At 57.7% G+C, this 21,675-nt stretch overlaps 1 protein-coding gene across 1 annotated transcript in view; it reads right to left on the reverse strand.

Moving 5' to 3' along the window:
• Window positions 1-21,675, reverse strand: part of HMCN2 (hemicentin 2) — a 141,516-nt gene that overhangs the window by 45,780 nt on the left and 74,061 nt on the right. Inside the window, exons 40-58 of the mRNA XM_021713744.1 lie at window positions 21,507-21,626; window positions 19,871-20,032; window positions 18,677-18,958; window positions 17,439-17,606; window positions 16,294-16,407; window positions 15,607-15,693; window positions 14,027-14,218; window positions 12,470-12,643; window positions 12,238-12,351; window positions 11,675-11,817; window positions 10,255-10,405; window positions 8,591-8,809; window positions 6,648-6,761; window positions 5,821-6,008; window positions 4,964-5,060; window positions 3,902-4,063; window positions 3,619-3,732; window positions 2,412-2,614; window positions 1,614-1,695 (exon numbers count right to left, since the gene is read on the reverse strand). Of these exons, the coding sequence (XP_021569419.1) occupies window positions 1,614-1,695; window positions 2,412-2,614; window positions 3,619-3,732; window positions 3,902-4,063; window positions 4,964-5,060; window positions 5,821-6,008; window positions 6,648-6,761; window positions 8,591-8,809; window positions 10,255-10,405; window positions 11,675-11,817; window positions 12,238-12,351; window positions 12,470-12,643; window positions 14,027-14,218; window positions 15,607-15,693; window positions 16,294-16,407; window positions 17,439-17,606; window positions 18,677-18,958; window positions 19,871-20,032; window positions 21,507-21,626 (2,886 nt within the window). The remainder of the gene's footprint in view (window positions 1-1,613; window positions 1,696-2,411; window positions 2,615-3,618; window positions 3,733-3,901; window positions 4,064-4,963; window positions 5,061-5,820; window positions 6,009-6,647; window positions 6,762-8,590; window positions 8,810-10,254; window positions 10,406-11,674; window positions 11,818-12,237; window positions 12,352-12,469; window positions 12,644-14,026; window positions 14,219-15,606; window positions 15,694-16,293; window positions 16,408-17,438; window positions 17,607-18,676; window positions 18,959-19,870; window positions 20,033-21,506; window positions 21,627-21,675) is intronic.

A 21,675-nucleotide genomic window follows, 5' to 3' on the forward strand; every position in this document is an offset into this window, starting at 1 on the left:
TCACCTCAGCCTCCCAAAGGCGCGGGATTACAGGCTGAGCCACTGAGCCCGGCTCCCATCTCTATTCTTAAGAAAAGCAAGCTACACGAACAAGGACAACACCTTAAGAGATGGAAGAGCAACAAGAGGGACCCTAAATTACCACATGGAGTGAAGCTATGCCCCCAGCCTGGACACTCATGTTAGTCCTTAACCTACGCCAGGGCAGACATCACCAACTGATCACAACAGTCTCTCCTGCCCCACCAGGATGATGTCATACATCCCAGACAGCCACTACCAGAACAAAATCTGGCCTCAGAGGAACATCTCTGCCCCCAGTAACAAGATGTTCCCCACCCCCCACCCCTCCATGCTTCATGGTAGCCATCAGAAGAGACTGCAGGCACCAGCACTCCTTAACCTATGCCAGGGCAGATATCACTAATCGATCCCACATTCTCTCCTGCTCTGCCAGGATGAAGTCATACACCCCAGGTAACCACTGCCAGTAGAACCCCAGTAGGTAACCTTCTCTCTCATTTATCCCACTGTATTTTGGGGTCTCTCTTACACAGCTAAGTCTATTTTAACAGAAACAACACCTAAACTCCAGAAAATCTGCCCACGCTTCCTAGATGGCACAGAGTCCTCCTCACCCCAGCTTGAGTCACACAGGTCATCAAATGCTGTCCACGTTCCCTCCTTGGGCTGATGGGACAGGCCCCCTTGGGAATCAAGGTGGCATGGCCTTCCACATGTCTGATCTCCCAGGCTTCTCCATCCTAGTGCCTGGTGCCAGGCCTTTAGAGACACAGTCAAGGGATCTGGCAGCCCAAGGGATCTGGTGCCTCCAATGTACCCAGTAGGCAGCTACTGCTTTCAGCCTCTTTTACTTAAGGTAAACTTGCTTCGTGACCAGACTGGGCAACTTGGTAAGACCTTGTCTCTACAATATATAAAAAAAAAAAATTAGCCGGGTGTGGTAGCACGTGCCTGTAGTTCCAGCTACTTGGAAGGCTAAGGTGGACAGATCACCTGAGCCCAGCAAGTTGATGATGGGGTGGCCATGAGCGTGCCACTGCACTCCAGCCTGGGCGACACTCCAACTCAAAAAAAAAAGAATCCTGCAGTTCTGAGGACAAAGTCACTCTATGAAGCCCCACAGAGCAGGTCAGTGTAGAGTCCTATATGAATCCTACTAAACCTGACCTTTTAGTTTTATTTATTTGTTTGAGTCAGGGTCTTACTCTGTCACCCAGGCTGGAGTGCAGTGGCACGATCACGGCTCACCACAGCCTCGACCTCCTGGACACAAGTGATCCTCCTGCCTTATCCTCCTGAGTAGCTGGGAATACAGGTGAGCACCACCATACCTGGCTAGCTTTTTAAAAAAATAGAGATGGGGTTTCTCTATGTTGCCCAAGCTATCCTCTTGCCTCAGCCTCCCAAAGTACTGGGAATACAGGCGTGAGTCATCATGCCCAGCCTTCCTGGTCTTTTTAATTCCAGATATCATGCCCCAGCCCTTGGCCACACCACTTCTGTCCAGCTCTTGTCCTTCTCCTCCTTTGCAGCCTTGTGAGCTGCTAGGGACTCCACGGCCACGCTGGCCACGCTGGCCCCGGGCTTACCCTGGACGGTGAGGACGAAGGTCTTCATGGCCTCCCCCGCCTCGTTGCTCACTTTACAGCTGTATAAACCTTTATCCGACACCTAGGACGGGAAGAGAACATGATGATAACGTGCATGCGGCTGGAGTGGGTGCCTGGATTCCCCTCAAACATTCAGGCTCTGAGGGCTTCCAGAGCAGGGTTCCCCAAATACCCTGGTCCCACCTGGGGAGTCGGAGGGAAACAGGACCCTCTGGCCTTTTCTAAGAGCCTCAGGGAGCAGAAGGGCCCTCAACAGCAGGTGCACAGGCTTTGGCCCCCACTCCCGGGGCCACACCTGGAGGAAGAACACCCCCTACCCCACACCCTCCCACCTGCAGCTGTGGGGACAGAGTTGGGCCAGAAGAGAGTTGCCCAGAATGAATTTCCAGAGGAGCAGCAGCAAATATTCATCTGACAAACACTTGTGCACGTCTAATCTCGACCCAGGCCACACCAGGGAGGGTGCGACAGACTCTCGGGCGTCGCAGACAGCCAACCAGAAGGGCCTGGAAAAAGCCTCTAGGTCCTGGGGAAACTGAGGCAGGCAGTGGGTTGGGGCGGCTTAAGGTCATCCTGAGTCCGGAACCTAGCTCCGCAGTTCTGGGCTCTCCCATGTCTGCAGCCCTGGAAGGTGCCGACCCACTCAACTTGGGTGTCCCCGAGCCAAGGAGACTGCAGCCCCCAGACCTGGCACGTGCCCACCATCTCTCCCCTCCCCTCACCCACAACTCACCAGGACTGGAGGCCACGCCCCACGGCTGTCCACGGGCCACGCACCTGGGTTTCCTGGATCTCCAGACTCTGGCCACCCTTCAGAGCCGGGGTCCGCTGCCCCAGGACCAGGGGCTGCCCGTCCTTGTGCCAGGTCACGGCCGGCTCGGGGAATGCATCTGTCTCACAGCTCAGAATGGCCTTGTCCCCAGCCCGCACCACGACAGCAGCCTGGGGTCTGCGGGGAGCCTGCCTGAAGGTGGGGGGAACTGGGGACGGGAGACAGCAGAGTGAGGAGCTGTGGCCATCCTACGTCCTCCCGGGCCCAGCCACGGGAAACAGCCTATAGAGGCCCGCGAGGGTCACACAGGGGACCCAACTCCAGGGACTGGTGCAGACCAGGGGAGACGGAGGAGGAGAACGAGGCCAGCATGCCGAGGACCTGCTGGGTGACCGGGGACAGCCTCCTGCCCTCTCTGGGCCTCAGCCTCTGGAGGGGGGAGATGCTGACGGCCCTCCAAGCTCTTTTCTACACAGGGCAGGCCCTGGCTGGGTTAGAGCCTCCGTGGGGGCCCCTCTGCCCCGGTTGTTGCAGCAAACTAAAGCAGAACCCCTCTCCACCTGCTGTGAGCTCACAGAACCCAGCACGAATTCTGGTGCATAGCTGAGCACACACAAAAGAATAAACAGGGCCAGGCAGGTGGTTCACGCCTGTCATCCCAGCACTTTGGGAAGCCAAGGTGGGAGGATCGCTTGAGCCCAGGAGTTCAAAACCAGCCTGGACAAAACAGCAAGGCCTCGTCTCTACAAAAAAAAACAAAAAAAAAAGTAGCCAGGTATGGTAGTGTGCACCTGTAATCCCAGCTATGTGGGAGGCTGAGTCCAGGAGGTGGAGGCGCAGTGAGCCGTGATCATGCTACTGCACTCCAGCCTGGGCTATGAGTGGAACTTTGACTCAAAAAAAAAAAAAAAAAAAAGATAAAAGAAAGAAAAAAAGAATGAACCAACCCAGGGCTAGATGGAACCTTCTAGTGAGTCCTGCTGGCGACACCTTGGACCAGCTTTTCCCCAGGATGATTCTGAAGACCGTGGGCCCTACAGTAGACCCCATGGCGAGAAATTCACAAACAGGCCTGGGGGAGGTCCCTTCCTGGTCAACATCTTGGGGTTCATCCCGCTGTCCCCCATCCTCTGAGTCCCAGCTGCCCCCTCCCAGCTGTGCTGCCCAGGGAGGCAGGGCTGAGGGCACAGGCGGGGGGACAGACAGACGTACCCAGCACGCGGAACTGTATGAGCTTCTGGTCTCGGCCGGCGGCATTGAGGGCCTCACACGCGTACGTCCCGGAGTCCGACAGCTGTACCCGTGCCAGCTGCAGCGTGTGGGTGCCTGTGGGGAGCAGGGGAGCCAGCCCTTCACACTGGTGACCTGAGCCAGCCCCCAGGCCCACTCTCCAAATCCTAACCCCTCCCAGTCTCACAGCCCTGTCCTGGCTTGAGGTAGCAACTCTTTCTCCATAGTAACCTCAGATCCAGGCCCGAGGTCTCAGTTTACCCACCAGGTAGAAGGAAGACCTCTTCGCCCAGGGAGAGGGCCCGGCTGTCCTTGTACCATGTGACCTCCGGGCTTGGGTGAGCATGGACGTCACAGGGGAGGGAGACACTGCTGTTGAGGATGGCCGTGATCTGCTCTGCGTTTGGGCCTGCGATTCGTGGCGGGACTGTCCCCACAGCCACCAGGACAGAGAGAGACATGAGGATGTCACCAGCCAGGAAGCAGAGAGCCAGGGGGAAGCTCTGGGAGCATTTATCCAGCTCCTGGGGCTCCCCTTTGCGCATCCAATAACCCCATGCAGAGACCTCTGTTTGCCCTGTCTTGTCTCTGAGAACACTAGGACTCCAGGACCAGAGGGGGAGAGTCACTATCCCAAAGCCACACAGCCAGCCAGTGGCAAAGCCAAAATACATCCATTCAGGTTAGAGTCTGTGACCTAGAGTGCTCGACACTGTCTCTCTCCACCCTCGAGGCCACAGCTGTCTCCATAGCTGTACCCAGAGCCACGGAGGTGCAATGAAAGTACAGAGGTCAGAAGCGCAGACTCGAGGTGGTGAGAATGAACAAGGCAGGGCACGGTGGCTCCTATGTGTCATCCCAGCACTTTGGGAGGATGAGGTGGGAGGATCACTTGAGCCCAGGAGTTTGAAACCATCCTGGGCAACATAGCGAGCCCTCACCTCTATAATAAATAATACCCAGGCGTCCTCTCTGCGTCCCTTCCCACATCTGGAAAGTTGGGTTACTCTCCTAGTTCTGGTGCAAGGAGTCAGCCCAGGGAGCACGCTCAGCCCCATGTCAGGGACACAGTAGGTGCTCAATAAGGGTGCCATAAAAGGCTCTGGAAGAGTCATGCCCCAGACACCTCCAGAGTTGCTTAAAACCACCCAGGGTCAGCCCCATAGTGATCAGGGTCCCCCAAATGCTCTCTGTCCCTCCTGGATTGCGGCTGGCATCCCTGAGCTCTGAGTGCGGGTCCCAGAGTCCAGGATGCTGGAAGCCCAAGGCGGTGGCCCTCGGGAAGGGACAAGGGACCCACAGGGGCTGCCCGCGGAGCCCAGCTCACCTTGGACCCTCAGAGTGAAGAGCTTCTCGGCGGAGCCTGCCTGATTCTCAGCCACACACATGTAGCTGGTGGCATCGGCCACCTCCGCTGTGGAAACCTGTGGACACGGGGAGCTGGTGTCTGGGTGGTGCCAGAGGTCCCCGGGACCCCCAGCCCCGGGAACAACCATGAGGGCTCCCTCCCACCCCACGTCGGGCATGCAGGCACCAGATGGCTCACGGGGATGGGAGGAGCCACTTTCACCTAGTGCTCCCATGACATCCAGGAGGGAGTGTGGGAGGCCGGTGTTGGGCGGTTCTCTGCAGCCAACCAGACATGGCGGCAGGCCCCCTGCCCCCATGGAGGGCTTCCCTGAGCAGTGGGCTCTGGGGGTCCCTGCAGCACTGCATGTGGGTGGCTGAGGGCAGGCCTGAAAGCTAAGTGCCAGCACTGCTCCGTCTGCACCTGCTGGCGTTCCCAAGCTGGGCACCAGGTGTCACCGGAACGTCTGGGTCCTGGGTGCAGTGGCGCGATCACCGCTTACCACAGCCTCAACCTCCTGGGCTCAGGTGATCCTTCTGCCTCAGACTCCCAAGTAGCTGGGACTACAGACGTGCACCACCATGCCCGGCTAATTTATTTTTTGTAGAGACGAGGTCTCACTATGTTGTCCAGGCAGGTCTGGAACTCCTGGCCTCAAGTGATCCTCCCGCCTCAGCCTCCCAAAGTGCTGGGATTACAGACGTGTGCCCTGACCTCTCCCAGATGACCGTGTGCTGGGCTGAATGAACTCCCAGGGTCTCCCGTGCGCTTTTGGGCAAAGAGCCTCCCTCAGCACAGATAACGCCTGCTTCCACCATCCCAGGGGCAGCCCTGACCTGCAAGACTTGCCCGTCCTCCAGGACCTGCAGCTGCGGGCTCGGGGAGACAGGCAGCCCATTCTGAAGCCATGAGATGGTGGGCACGGGGTTGCCCAGGGCCGGGCACTGCAGGCTGACAGTGCTGCTGGCGTTGACCGTCACCTCTTCCACCAGCTCCTCCGTGTCGCCCAGGATCACAGGTGGGGCTGGGGTGGGAGAGAGGAGGCTGTGGGGCCGGCATAGGGCCAGGGCAGGCATGGAGGGAGAGCGGCACTCGGTGCCAGGCGCTGGCTGGGCTCCTCATGCCCTGCTCGCCAACCTCTCCCAGACCCCGGTGCAGCTGAGGAATCTGGGGCACAGAGATGGCTGCGATTTGCTCAACATCACACAGCCCAGAAGTTTCTAACTTGGACCTGGAACCCCATTTTCACTCCTTTTTTTTTTCTTTTGAGACTGGGTCTCACTCTGTGGCCCAGGCTGGAGTGCAGTGACAGGATCCTGGCTCACTGCAGCCTCGACCTCCTGGGCTCCGGTGATCCTCCCCACACAGCCTCCCAAGTAGCTGGGACTACAGACACGTACCACCACGTCCAGCTAATTTTTTTTTTTGTAGAGATGAGGTCTCGCTATGTGTTGCCCAGGCTAATCTCCAACTCCTGGGCTCAAGCGATCCTCCCGCCTTGGCCTCCCAAAGTGCTGGGATTACAGGCGTGAGTCACCACGCCGGGTCAGAACCCATTTTCAACCATGTTCAAGTCCTCCAGAGGGCTGCCCTCCTGGGGCCTGCAGTCCTGAGACACCCCCACCTCCACCCAGGCTCCCCGCCCTGGGCCCGGGACACTCACTCAGCACCAGCAGGTCATAGTGCAGCCAGTCCTCGCCCACCTCATTGGAGGCTTTGCAAGAGTACCTCCCGGCGTCCTCCGCCCGGACCAGGGGGATCTGCAGGACCCGGCCTCCTGCGGGGACACAGGACAGAGACCTGAGCGCAGGCCAAAGAACAAGGAAACAGTTCTTTTCTGTCCACTGGAGGAGACCTGAGGCTTGCCACCACGCTCCACCTCTTCTGTGAAATGGACAGAGTCAGCCTGGCCTGTGGGGTGTGGACTGTGACTTCTCCCATCTTACAGATGGAAAGACTGAGGCTTTGCAACGGGGCCCAGCAAGGGAGCAGTCGTTGCCATCTCAAGTCTGCGGCTGTGCCAAGCCCAGCTCGTTGGTGACATCACAAGGAAGGGGCAGAGAACGGGACAGAGGCACTCCAGAGTCAAAAGAGGTGGCTCCTGGGTCTATGGCTGGTGGGAGGAAGTGGGGAGGTGTCACCCAGGACCCTCTGTGACAGAAAGCCAGCCTGGCATCTCTGGGGGCTGGACTTAGTCCCCAGTGGGGGCCAGGTGAGGGTCACTGTGTGCACTGGGTTGGGATGGCCAGCTCCGGCTGCGGGGGGCTTGACCAGGGTCGGAACGAGGCACTCGCTCCCTGCAGGGCCCAGGGACGGTGGCCAGAATCAGAGAGGCAGAGGCCATGGTGCGGAAGGCGGGAGTCGGTGGGTGTTTGAAGTTAGCCTATGATCAGGTTTCGAACTCAGGCCGGTTTGTGACCAGATCAACTATGTACTCAGGATTAGGGGTCACTGGCTAGAGTCAGAGTTCAGTGGAGGGCTAAGAGGCAATTGACTAGGACTGGGGAAGGACAGTGGCTGTGGTCTGGGTTCAGTTGATGGTTGGGTCAGGGTGTTATAGAGGTGAGCCATGTGACTGGACTTACTCTGCACCTGGGATTTAGGGTCAGTATCAGAGGTCAGTGGCCAGGTGAAAGGCGAGGGGCAGTGCAGAAATGTCCAGCAGGAGCAGACAGCTTTCAGTAAGTCTGGCCTTCCCGGATCTCCAAGAGGCCGGTTTCTCTTGCAGGCACCAAAGTACAAACCCTGGTGTTCTCTGTCTCTCGGAGGCCAGTGCAACTGTCCTCGCCCGACAACCACCCTTCCGCTTCCGCTGGCCCAAGTCAGGGAGAACACCAGGGTTTGTACTTTGGTATTAACCCTGCAGTTTGCTCAAATTAAGGGTTAATACCCAAATACCCTTGGTATTCCCAAGTCAGGCAGGATCCTAGGCCAGGAGACCACCCGGGCGCCCCCACTGGCCTCATCTAAGGGAGCCAGATGAGCTGTCCAGCAAGACCAGGCATTTCTAAGCCTTATCCTTGGAGCCTTTAAATTCAATTTCACCCACAGAAATGATTCTCAAATAAAAGGTCTACTCAAAAAAATTAAGTAACTTTAAATAAATGAATATTTATAGTGGTAAAAAAGAAAAAAGTAACAGGCCAGTGGCAGTGACTCACACCTGTAATCCTAGTACTTTGAGAGGCTGAGGTGGGAGGATTGCTTGAGGTTAGGGGTTCAAAGCCAATCCGAGCAACATAGCAAGACCTCGTTTCTACAAAAAGTGAAAATATTAGCTGGGCATGCCAGGAGTCCTGGCTACTAGGAAGGCTGAGGCAGGAGGATTGTGTGAGCCCAGGAGTTTGAGGCTTCAGTGAGCTGTGATGGCACCACTGCCCTCCAGTGTGGGCCACAGAGAGAGACCTGTCTCAAAAAAGTAATTAAATTGAATTTAAAAATAAGTAAATAAATAAATACTAGAGGCAGAAGCTGACCTAGTTCCTGCCTTCAAACAGGCAAAGAACTTGTAGCTCTCATCGACAAACTGCGGCTAAGGTCCAGAGTGGTCGTGTGCCCTGCCTGAGGTCACACCGCACCCATCTTCCTCATGCAGCCTTGGCCTACCTTGCAGTACAGACACTCCATCTGCGTCTGAGAGGGGCTGATCCTCCCTGAACCAGGTGAGCTCAGGGGGTGGGATGGCGTTGGTGTCACAGTACAGGTAGGCAGGGTTGTTTTCCACAATCTCTCTGTATTCCGTCACTCCGCCCCGGGCCTCCTCCTCCTGGGATGGGATCTCGAAGCCTGAGCTGGCATCGCCCACCTTCTGGAAGATGGGGGGCACTGAGGGGGAGGAGACGAAGCCATTAGGAAACACAGCGGAAGGCAAGAAATGCACATCTGCCCACAGATGTCCAACCCAGCCTGCCCTGCTGCAGAAGTCCATCGCTTGAGCCAAACCTACTTCCTCAAGCGGTGTTTATTGAGCACCTACTATGTGCTGGGCACAGAACAAGGTTCCTGCTCATGGAGCTCGTGTGTTATGGGCTTAAGACTCCGTGAAGCCGGGCACGGTGGCTCACACCTATAATCCCAGCACTTTGTGAGGTGGAGGTGAGAGGATTGCTTGATCCCAGGGTTCGAGACCAGCCTGGGCAACATGGCGAGAGCTCGTCTCTGCAATAAATCAAAAAATTGACTGGATGTGGTGGCATGTGCCTGTGGTTTCAGCTACTTGGAAGACTGAGGTGGAAGGATCACCTGAGCCCAGCAGGTCGAGGCTGCAGTGGCCGTGAGCGTGCCACTATTCCCACTAAAAAAAAATAGACTCCTTGGAACACAGAGATATTTTTCAGGGGAAGGAGCCAGAGCCAGAGCTTTAGCTGGTCAGTGTCTGTCCAAGCACGGAGGCACAAGATCAGCAGCTCTAGGACAGGAAGGGGCTCTCAGGTCGCCTGCTGTGATCACCTGCGTTTTACAGAGGGTGGGACGGAGGCCCGGGCCAAGCAACCAGTTAATGACAGAGCCAGGGCCTGCGTCTGGTCCAGAAGCACCAGAGACAAGAAGGGGCTCAAGCAACCAGGAACGCGTGTTCCTCCTGCCAGGCCATCCCAGAAGCACCTGCTTCTTTTCCGGAAGCATCTCTCACTCGGCTTGGCTGTCAGCCTCCTGGCCTCCCTGCCTACCCCCCACCCAGCTTCCCTGCCTTCCAACCTGCCAGCCTTTCTGCCTTCCAGCCTCCCTGCCTCCCAGCCTTCCAACCACTCAGTTTCGCCTCCCGGCCTCCCAACCTTTCAAGGTTTCAGCCTCCCTGCCTTCCAACCTTCTTGCCTCCCAGCCTCCCCCTCCCTGCCTGCCTGCCTCCCTCCCATTCTTTCTTTTATTTTTTAAGGAAAATATCAAGCATTCACAGAAGCAGAGAGGTTATAACCAGCCCCACGTACCCACCACCAGCTCCCACAACTATGGAGTCAGGGCCAGGCAGCTTCCTTTCAACTCAGAGCGTTTTATGAGGACAACCCCAGGCTAAAGTGAGAGGGGTCTGGCCGAGGGTTTAAGAGCATAGCCAGACCACATTTCTGTGATTCGGGAACAAGCCTTTGGGGTCCCCTCGGCATAGAAGGGTTGGGCAGCCCCCCCCCACGCCCTCCCCGGGCTGTTGAGACGGGTCGGGGGGAAGCCTGTGAGCCGCGTGATGCGTGGCGAGGGCGGCCGAGGGCCAGCCTTGGCTGCAGCCCCGCCGACACCCCTGGCTTCATGCCCCACCCCGGGCTGGCTGCTGCACGCACCTTGGACAAGCACGTTGAAGTCCTGGTCGTCCTCGCCAGCCACGTTGGTGGCCACGCACAGGTAGCGCCCCGAGTCCGAGGCCTGCGTGGGCTGGATCTGAAGCAGCCGTCCTTCCCCCAGGACCTGGAGCCGTGGGCTGGGGGTCACGGGCTGGGGGAGGACACATGGGGGGAGGGGGATCAGACATGAGGGGTCGAAAGCACCAATAGAAGTGGACATATATTTTTAAAACTTTTCTTTTTTAGTTGGGGGGGTCTCACTCTATTGCCTAGATTGGAGTGCAGGGGCACAATCACTGCTCACTGCAGCCTCTACCTCCTGGGCTTACTGATCCTCCTGCCTTAGCCTCCCGAGTAGGTGGAACTACAGGCACACCTGGCTAATTTTTAAAAAAATTTTCTTTTGAGTCAAAGTCTCACTCTGTCGCCCTGGCTGGAGTGCAGTGGCACGCTCATAGCCACCGCAGCCTTGACCTCCTGGGCTCAGGTGATCCTTCCGCCTCAGTCTTCCAAGTAGCTGAAACCAGAGGTATATGCCACCATGCCTGGCTAATTTTTTAATTTACTGTAGACATGAGGTCTCACCAAGTTGCCCAGGCTGTTCTCAAACCAGTAGGCTCATGCAATCCTCTCACCTCGGCCTCCCAAAGTGCTGGGATTATAGGCGTGAGCCACCACACCCAGTTTAAAAAAAAATGTCTTGCTATGTTACCCGGGTTGGCCTCGAACTCCTGGGCTCAAGTGATCCTCCTGCCTCAGCCTCCCAAAGTGCTGGGATGACAGGCATGAGCCACTGTGTCCAGCCAATAAAATTTTTAAAAATACAACATAAGTAGTGGGTACATCCAAAGCTTTGCAAAATGCACACAGCATGAAGAGTGGAAGAGAGGTAAGTGGGTGGAAAAGGCAGAGTTCAATATCTATGAGACTCGTTCCCTGTAGAGTTGGATTTCTTTTTTTTTTTTGAGTTGGAGTCTCACTCAGTTGCCCAGACTGGAGTGCAGTGGCCGCTCCCGGCCACCGCAGCGTCGGCCTGCTGGACTCCGGCGATCCTTCCCCCTAAGGTGATCCTTCCCCCTCAGCCTTACGAGTAGCCAGAATTACAGGCGCTACCATGCCCGGCTGATTTTTTTTTTATTTATTGTAGAGATGAGGTCTCCCTGCCCAGGCGGGTCTCGAACCTGCAGGTTCCGGCAATCCACTCACCTCAGCCTCCCAAAGGCGCAGGATTACAGGCTGAGCCACCAAGCCCGGCAAGTTGGATTTCTTATTTTAAAAAATCAAGGATGGGCGGAAGGATGGGCGGGCCCAGACCAGCTCTGGAGCCAGGTGCTTTAAGGGGTGCCTTTTCTGGAAGGTTCCAAGCAGAGCCGGTGGGACCCAGAGGTGAGAGCCAGAAGCCCCCAGGTCCTGTGCTCACCTGCCCGTCCTTGTACCAGCGGATGGTGGGCGGGGGCACAGCCCAGCACTCACACTCCAGGGTCAAAGTACTGTTGACCTTGGTCTTCACTTGCTTCACGCCTGCCTCCCCTGAAGGGTCGTCTTTGGAGATGGAAGGGGGGACTGAAAACCACAAGGGAGTCTGAGAGTTGACCAGGGAGAGCAGTGCTGAGACCCTGAGCTCACCCTGGTCCTGAGCCTAGAGGAACAGGGACCCTGGGGGCCAGGCTGCATGTTAGGGGCTGCTGGCTTAGCGGGGAGGGCGTTTGTCTGCGACGGTCATGGGACAAGGCAGGTCTGAGGCAGGGGGATTCCTGGGATGGTCCCTGAGGTCCTTCTGGGGATCCCAGATCTCAGGCTGCAGAGCCCCTGGGGGTACCCCACAGCAGAAGTGGCAGGGGTGTGGGTCTCAGAGTCCATGTGGCCCGTGCCCTGACTCAGTGGCCTCAGCTGTAAGGTGCAGAGTGACCAAGCCACCCCAACTTCCTGGTGACCGAGAGAGGAGCCAGCCTCAGCACCCTGGGGTGCCCACGTCCCACTCACTGAGGACCTCCACATGGTAGTTTTTCATGGCCTCGCCGAGCTCATTGGTGACCACGCAGGTGTACTGGCCAGCGTCCTCCTTCTGGGCATTCAGGATCTGCAGCCCATGGGTACCTGCCCAGGGGCAGTGGCCGGGTCACCCCGCAGGCGTGAGCTCAGGCTCACCGGTCCCCTCCTCTGGCCCCGATGGCATGTCCCCGTCCCCTCACTTCGCCTCCCCCCAAGGCATCACCTGGGAGCAGCTGGATATTCCGGGAGGCCAGGAAAGGGGCCCCATCTTTCATCCAGGTGATATTGGGGGCCGGGAAGGCCAGCGCCTCGCAGATCAGAGAGATGGGGTTGTTGATGGTCACAGTCACCTCCTCGTCCGCACTGTCCTCAGTCACTCCCTGGATGGTGGGAGCCACTGCGGTGGGGGCAGGAAGGGCACACATGAATGCAGATCCCCAGGAAAGCCTCAGACCCCAGTGTTTAGCCTCTGAGCTATTGTTACTTGCATTACACAGAAGGGCAACTGAGGCTCAGAGCAGCCTGCGCACGGTGCGGTCAGACTTGAATTCAAGTCTGAGTGGCCCAGAACCCAGTCCTCCACCAGTAAGCAACACTACAAGAGAAAGATGAGTCATTTCTACCTCAGTTTCCCTGACAGCTTCTCAACATCCAACATCTCTACTAAGTAACCAGAGCCATTTCAATTCCCGTTTGTTCCCTGCTGAATAGAGGCGCTCTGCTTTCATTGGTCCTGACATTTCCTTTCCACCCCTGCAGGGGACTCTCCCTTTTCCCACCATTTTTATTTTTATCACTTTTTTTTTTTTGGCAGAGATGGTCTCAAATTCCTGGCCTCAAGGGATCCCCTCCCTTCGGCCTTCCAAAGCACTGGGATTACAGGCATGCACCACCATGCCTGGTTAATTTCTCTAAAAAATTTGTAGAGATGGGAGTCTCCCTAAGTTGCCCAGGCTGGTCTTGGACTCCTGGGCTCAAGTGATCCTCCCAACTCGGCCTCCCAAAGTGCTGGGATTACAGGCATGCGCCATCACGCCCGGCCTACCACCAGCATCTTTAGAAACAGATTTTATTAAGCTAGTCTGTCCCCTCTCACTGGGCAGATTCTCAGTTTCTCCAGCCTGCTGGGACAGCACGTGTGCACTGCCCAAGGAGCCGGCTGGCCGGGATGAAAAGTACCACCTGGGGCCTGGCACAAGTCACGTCAGCTCTCTAAGCCTCAGAGTTTCACCAGTGAAATGGGGACAAGCACAACTCCCACCTCCTAGGGGCGCTGTGAAGATTCAAATGATCAGGCCCATTCAAATATCCGGCCTGTGATAAATGTTCAGTCTACAGAGCCAGCCAATCACGGTGGATCACGCCTATAATCTGAGCACTTTGGGAGACCGAGGCGGGAGGACTGCTTGAGCCCAGGAATTCGAGACAGCGACAGCTCTGCTCCATGAAAAAAAAAACACTAGCTGCATGTGCTGACGTGCGCCTGTAGTCCCAGCTACTTGGGAGGCTGAGGCGGAAGGATCACCTTAGCCCAGAAAGTCAAGGCTACAGTGAGCCATGATCGTGCCACTGCACTCCAGCCTGGGCAAGAGTGAGACCCTGATTAAAACAAACATAAAAAATAAGAGCCACTATTATGATTTTTGTTGCTGTTGTCATCAAACTTGGAGAAGTAGAAGAAAAACAGCAGAGTGCTTTGCGGAAGGGTATCTGCCACAAGTTGGTCACCTCGGTCTCCTTCCCACCAGCCCCTGGTGGCCAGAAGATGCCCTGAGCTTACACAGGACGCTGAGCTGGAAGTGCTTGGTCTTCTCGCCCACGCCATTGGCTGCAATGCAGGTGTAGTGGCCGGCACTGGACAGGTTTGCCTGGAGGACCTGCAGGAGGGCTCCGTCTGGGGAGATGTGGTGGGCGTCTCCTCCAGCTAGGGGCCGGCCGTCTTTGGACCATGTGACCTTGGGCTGTGGGTGGCCTGTATGCAGAGGAGAGAACAAGGCAGTTTAGCAGGCTTTGACTAGGTCGGCCTGGGGGGTTGGAGGCTGCTCCCAGACAGGGCAGGGGATGCAGGTTCTCCATCCCAGTCCGGAGGCCAGGAAGCTCAGCGAGGAGCAGACACAGTCACCGGGCCTGTGGCCTCTCCTCAATAATTCGGTTGCCTTTTCCTTACTTAAGAGTGGCCAAAGGTGGCTTGATACAGACAGACAGTTGCTCTTTTCATGTAGTTATCCATCCACCCACCCATCACCCACCCATCTACCTACCCACCTGTTCACCTATCTATCCAGCCAGCCAGCCAGCCAGCCAGCCAGCCAGCTACCCAGCCACCACCTATCCAACCATCCATCCATCCATCTACCCACCCACTACCTACCCATCCAGTCAACCATCCATCCATCCATCTAGCCACCTACCACCTACCCATCCAGTCAACCATCCATCCATCCATCTAGCCACCCACCACCTACCCAACCATCCACTCATTCTTCCATCTACTGACCCACCTATCCTTCCATTCAACCAACCATCCATCCACCTATTCACCCATCCATCTCACCACCCACCACCTACCCAATCATCCATCCATCCATCCATCCATCCATCCACCTACCCGCTTGCCTGCCTATCTACCCATCTAGCCAACCATCTCACCATCCATCCATCAACTTACCCACCTCTCCCACCTATCTATCTATCTATCCAGCAACCACCCATCTATCCATCCATCCATCCATCCATCCATCCACTCACCCACCAACCATCCAGCCATCCATCCATCTACCCACCTATCCTTCCAACCATCCATTTATCCACCCACCTATCCATTCACTCATCTACCTACCTTTCTATTCAACCAACCATCCATCCACCTATCCATCCATCCATCTACTCATCCATCCATCCACCAGCCCGCTTATCCTTCTAACCATCCATCTATCTATCCGTCCACCCACCCACCCACCATCCATCCTTCAGCCCACAGCGCCAATGGGCTCCTACTGCCAAGCACTGGGAAACCGTGGTGACAAGGCAGCCCCCGGCTCCTCAAGGAGCTCAGAAGTCCCAAGGCCACTATGGTCCAGCGTAGTCAGTGTCAGGACCAGGAAGCACTGGGTCTGAGGGGCTGCTGAGGACTCTCTGTGGAGGGTCCCGGACACTGAGGTGTGTGGTGAGGTGGGGAGCAGGGGAGAGTTTAGGGGGAGGGAGAGCAAGTGCAGGGATGAGCAGGCCCTGGTGCTGACCCAAGGCGTCAAGAGACCCTCTGTGGCGAGCCGTGGGTTGGGCAGGCAATCAGATGCCCAGGGCCCCCTCCTTTCCAAACCGCCTTCCCACCCCCTCCCTGCCCGCCTCCAGGGCCCTCACCTGTGGCGCTGCACGTCAGGTGGGCAGTCTGTCCCTCGGGCACCTTGACCAGCTCCTCCTGGTCCTCGTTCTCAATACTGGGAGGACCTGGGAGGAGCGGGACGACATGGCCGCTGACTGGGGTTGGCCCACTCGGGCTACACAATCACAGAGCAGGAAGCCAAGGGCCCACAGTCTCCTGTGCCTCAGTTTCCCCATCCCCCCGGTGCCTGCTTCCATAGGGCAGTGAGTTTGTGTGAATGCGGGGGGTGTGGGGGGAAGGGTTCTTGCTATGTTGCCAGACTGGTTTCGAACTACTGGGCTCAAGCCATCCTCCCACCTCGGCCTCCCAGAGCACTGGGATTGCAGACAGGCATGAGCCACCAAGCCTGGCCTTTTTGGGGGTAGTGGAGTGGTGGGTTTAATACACATCTTGCTGGCCGAGGGAAGGTTCTGATGAGAGGAAGGCAGTTTTAGTGGTGTTGAACATATCTGCCTGCTTTCAAATTGGAATGTCCCCGCTGCTTCTGGAAAGTTCCATGACAACCTCAGAACTGAGGTTTCTTCCGAGGAAAAGCGAACAAGGCTACTTCTCCCGCCCTCCCTGGGCTGGGTCGCCTGCCACAGCAGGAACCCTGAGTCCTGTGTCCTCCCAGGCAGTGGGGGAAGGATTCACGGGGCACCTGCGAGAACGGGGCAGCAGCGTACCCAGGACCTCCACGCTGAAGTTCCTTCGCACCTCCCCGACCTCATTGCTGGCCAGGCATGAGTAGAGGCCGCTGTCCCGTTCCTGGGCCTGAGTCATCTTCAGCATCCAGCCACCTGGGGAGGGAGGGGCATGGACTCCAGGCACAGCTGGGAGCAGGCTCTGGGCCAAGCTGAGCCCCAGCCGCCGGCCAGAGGAGACGTTAAAATCAAGTGTGTGTGTGTTCCAGTCCTCAGACGGGGAAACAGGCCCAGGAGAGTAAACAAATGGATCGAGCCGCCTGGAGATTTGACACGCACCCAGATAAACCTGAGAACCCCGTTCCAGCAAAAAGGATCTGTTGCCTGGCCATCCCTGGCTCTGGAGTTCCATGGACTGTGTAGTCCTGGCCGAGTGCGAGCCCCATTCTACCCTGACAGACACGGTAGAAGGCCTCCACCCAAGAACCTCTCAGGGAAAGCTAGCTCCTCTCAGAGGAACCCAAGGGTCTCCTATGATCAGAGTGGGGAGTGCAGATACTCAGGACATGTGCCATCACTGCTGTTCCTGCACCCAGGGTAGACATCACTAGTCGACTGCCACTCTCCTTTCTGCTGGGCCCAAATGCAATCTCTGAAGTCATGTGTGCGCAATGCGTCTGGCAACCCCTATGGAGGACTCAGAAGTGATGCACAAGGGAAATGTATTTGCCATCCCACCATGGACTGCCTGCAGCAATTGACGGCTGAGCCTCAGTGGGCCTTGGGGTTCCTGCAAGATTTGGATGAGACACTGCCTCTTGGACCTCAGTTTCCCAATTGTGTGAGGAAGATGAATATTCAGAGGAGAAAGTGCTTAGATTGGCTCGTTACTGTTCTGTGAGATATTATATACAAACACCAAGAGATTTTTTTTTTTTTTGCTGTGACTTATCAGAACTTTTACTAAGCAGATGTTCACCGTGGGTCTCTAGGAGGAAGCAGAGCAGGAAGCCTTTCTCAGATTTATTGAAATCATTTCCTACCCCTCAGGAGCACCCCATCTGACCTGTGTTTTGGGGTACACTCTTTGGGAACCAGCAGCTCAGGGTCAGAGGTCATGGGCATGGGCTGGGCAGAGGCAGAGGGCTAGACCTGATTCCCAGGACACGACCCGGCGGACATCTTACCCGCCAACAGGTAGGTGTCCTCCCTGGGCCTGACAGGCTCCTCCCCTCGGAACCAGTGGACGGCCGGGGGCGGGACCCCGGTGGCTTCACAGAGCAGCGTCACGGGGCTGCGCAAGGCAGCAGTAACATTGGTCAGTGGGTCTGAGTCTCCGATGAGTTCTGGGGGCACTGGACACGGAGAACAAGCTGCACTCAGGAGGCAGAGTGAGGCCAGACGCCCCTCCCCACCTCCCTGCCTGCCCCCACCCCGGATCCCTGCAAATTGGGAGTCTGAGGAGTGACCGGAGCGGAGTTGCTCCCCCCGAAGCTATGGCACTCAGTAGGGAGCACGTGGGGCCACAGGCTGGGCTCTGGAGTCAGGAGGACCCCTTGGGCCTCGGTGTCCCCCACCCTCAGAAGGACGCCAGGATTCAGCAAGAACATGCGTGAAGTGCCGAGTCCAGTGCCGGGTGGGAGCAAGTGCCAGGTGGATGGGGCTGGAGTTAGAATCCGGGGAGCCCAGACACAAGCCCTGAACCCACATGTGGACGTTAAGTGGCAACTCTGCACTCCCGAAGAGACCTGACGGTACAGGAAGTCACACTGTCCCTGGAGGCAGGACCGGGTGAGGACAACCAGGGTGAGGCTTGGGATCCCAGCCACGTGGGGGGCATGGACGGGGGCTCCCTAAACCCATCCTGCCCACCTCTCCTGCCTTATCTCTTACCACTCCCTGCTTCTACCCCGAGGGCCCTCTAGGTTTACAGCAGGAGTTCAGTAAATGGAATGCATGAGGCTGTTCCAACCACCCTCTGCCTGGCACACAGCAGCTGCCTAATTCCTACTCAACCTTTAAGGTCCAGCTAAAAGGGCACGTCCTCTGGGGGGCTGCCCTGACCTCTCTCAACAGCATTCAAGGTCTTCCTGGTCTCTCCCTGAATCCTCTCCATCACATATGAGTCATGCAGGATTGAGACTGCCTACTTCCCCAGTGCCCAGAACAGAGTAGGGAACAGTAAACATGAGTGGGAGGGAGGAGAGGTGGATTGGATGACAGGTGAATTGGGACCAGTTTTGACTTTGAGAGCAGTGTTGGTGGTTTTCCACAGCAGCAGTCCTCATCAGAGCCCCAGGTCCAGAAAGAATAGGGGTGACCCTGGAGCACAGCTTGAAAGCGGTGCCTGGAGATTGAACCAGCCTTGCCCTCTCCAAGCTGTCCTGTCCTGCCCCTGCCCCTCCAGCTAGCTGTCGGTCCTTACCCAGCACGGAGAGTGCAAACCTCCTCTCTGCTCTCCCAGCCACGTTCTCAGCCACACAGCTGTAGCGTCCAGCATGGGCAAGCCTTGCCTGTTCCACCTGCAGGCTCTGTCCTTGGCTTTGCAGCCGCAGTCCAGGCTGGGCCCCCACAGGCTGGCCATCCCGCCTCCACATCACCGTTGGCGGGGGCTTCCCAGTGGCGTTGCACTCCAGGGTGACACCCCCATGCTGGACCACAGAAACTTCTGTGGGGGACTCCTGGGGGCCAGAGATCTGAGGAGGAACTGGGGTAGGAAGGAAGCGTGTCAGAGAAAGCCGCCGGAGCCACCAGGCACACACCTCCTGGGGACACCCTTGCTGCCCCTCGCCACTCCCTGGCTGTGCGAGCTCGGCCAGGTGATCTCACCTCCCTGGTCTCTGTTTTCCTTCTCTACAATGGGGTCACAACTGTCCCCACTACTGCCTCTCCCACCCTGAGGGTCCACAGGTGGGCCTGCTGTTTAGGGACAAGCTCGCAGTTCAGCCCTTTCAGGATCTGTGGGGGCTTATCTTCCTCAACAGCCAGAGGCGGGCCAGATGTGGTGGCTCACGCCTGTAATCCCAGCACTCTGGGAGGCCGAGGTCGGAGGATCACTTGAGCCCAGGAGTTGGGGGCTGTGGTGAGTCGTGATCCTGCCACTGCACTCCAGCCTGGGCCACAGAGTGAGACCCTGGCTCAAAGAAAGAAAAACATCAGCGCTTCCTGGGGCTGTGACAGCCGTTGGGACTGGCTGGGGAAGCATCCTTCCGCGATGGCTTCTCTCCCAGAGGGTGGGCAGCACTGCTCTGGGTTTCGCTTTCTAGCTTGATCTTTACAGGCTGAGACGGGTCGCGCCCTCACGGCCTTAGGTCTCCACCACACGCAGGAGCTCCGTGTGAAATGTACGATCCTTCATGTTTCCGGCCATGCTATCGTGCGACATTTCCCCTCTGGACCACTGGGAGGCACCTGGGGACCACCTGTCCCTCCAGTGCTAGGGTGAGGGGCAGTAGGAAGCTGGGGGGAGAGGCAGCTAAATCCAGGAGTCTGCGGGAGGCCATGGAGGCGCATGTCGCCTCGTGTGGGTCCTGCTCCCCGTGGGATGACGCCCGCCCAGCTAGCCACGCTCCCCGCCACGCTGGCTCCCGGCCCTTCAGGCCCAGCCTGGCTCACCCACCGTGCACCTCCAGCTGCTGGTCCTGGCTGCTGTTCCCCGCCACGTTGCTGCACTCACAGGTGTACGTTCCCTCCTGGGCCGGCTGGGCCTGTCCCAGGTACAGCAGCCTCCCCACGGCCGACACCTGCTCGAGGCCGGCCCCTTCCCCCGGCAGGGGCTGACCTGGGCGCCGTGAGAAAGAAGACCCTGGTCCAGGACATTTGCAGAGACACGGGTCTATGCGAGGGGATGTCTGTCCTCCCTCCCATTCTTGCCAACTCCTGCTCCTCCTCTGTTGGTTCACTTAGACATCACCTCCTCCAGGAAGCCTTCCCCGAGCACCACGTATGGTCCTGGCACCCCCTGAATTAATCCCTCCCACCCCCAAGCTTCTTCCCATCACAGATCTGCCTGCAGGTGCACCGGATGAAGCCCGCTCTGGCCTGGGTCCCCAGAATGGCAGGCTCTGCTTCAGTTTCCCCCTGGGACACTTAGAGGCTCACGGGGCCTAGCACACAGCAAGACACCAGGAAGGCTGCTGAGAGTGATCGGCCCAACCAGCTGGGGACCTGAGGGGGTAGATCAAGAAGCTGGCAGAGCCCTCGTGGGGGGAGGTGTCAACCTGGAGTGGCTGGATTAAGCCCATCTACACCTGCCTTGAAAGGCGCAGACCTGTGGGCGTGACAGGGAGGGTACCCATGACCGCCTGGCAATGCATCCTTCCCCTCTGCCCTGGTGATCTCAGCCTGCCCTGAGGCTGCCAGACTGCTGCCTAGACACCTTACCTCTCGCCGTCACTTGACATTTCGCTGGGCGTCCAGCCGGTGTCTCCCAACGCCTGGCCCCCACACCTGCCCCGGAGCCTCCATCTCAGCAAGGGCAGCTCCATGCTCCTGCTGTCCTGACCCCTCCCTTCCTCTCCCTGCCCCGTGCACCCGGCATCCCTGCCTCGGGACCTCTGCACCTCCCACTCTCTCCGCCCAGACTGCTTCTCCTGCGATCGTCTCATGGGCATCCCTTCCCTTCTTCAAGCCGGTGGGTCAGCCGTCCCTGCCGCCCGACGGACAACTGTGACTGCTACTCTCAGCCCACCTTCCTGGCTTGATACAACACGTATCACCCGAGGTCCTGCGTCATCCACCACCTTTTTGTTGATTATCTGACCTCCCCCCCGGCAGCGTGGGGGTTTGTCTGTTTTGTTTTGACCGGTGCTGTATCCCCACTTTCTAGAACAGGTTCGCACAGACAGGTCCTCAATAAACATCGGTTCAATGGAGTCCGAGTATTTACTGAGCACCTGTTTCATATCAGGCACTGAATTTGGAATTCAGAGGTTGCCAAGACAGTGCCTCACAGACTCATGGCGGAGGAGACAAGGACTAAGATGGGTGACACGACCAGTCATCACACAGGGGCTGCAGCAAGGAGGCCCTACCCCGGCCTGGCGGTCAGGGATGGCTTCCTGGAGGAAGGAACATCTGAAGCGAGGGTTGAAGGTTGATCCAGCTCTGATTGACTGGGAGGGGCCCCTGCAGGCTCGGGGACTGAGTGGAGGGAGGCTACGGAAAGCGTCACTTCTGTCACCTGAGCCCCACCCCTAGGGGGTCGCCCACCCATCACACTGGGCCCTGAGCGGGGCAGGGAGCAGCCATCCTACCGTCCTTCCACCAGGAGATCTTGGGGAAGGGGACACCGTGGCACTCGCAGGACAGCCTGGCGGGGTGCCCCTTGTTCACAGTCACCATGCGGGGCTCCCCCGAGGGAAACGCTGGGGCGACTGAGGCAGAGAGAAGGTGGGTTGGGGGCGGGGCCGAGGGAGAGCCGCG

Source organism: Carlito syrichta, unplaced genomic scaffold (genome assembly GCF_000164805.1).
Source record: "Carlito syrichta isolate Samal-C Ts95f unplaced genomic scaffold, Tarsius_syrichta-2.0.1 Scaffold304709, whole genome shotgun sequence".
Taxonomy (NCBI): Eukaryota; Metazoa; Chordata; class Mammalia; order Primates; family Tarsiidae; genus Carlito; species Carlito syrichta.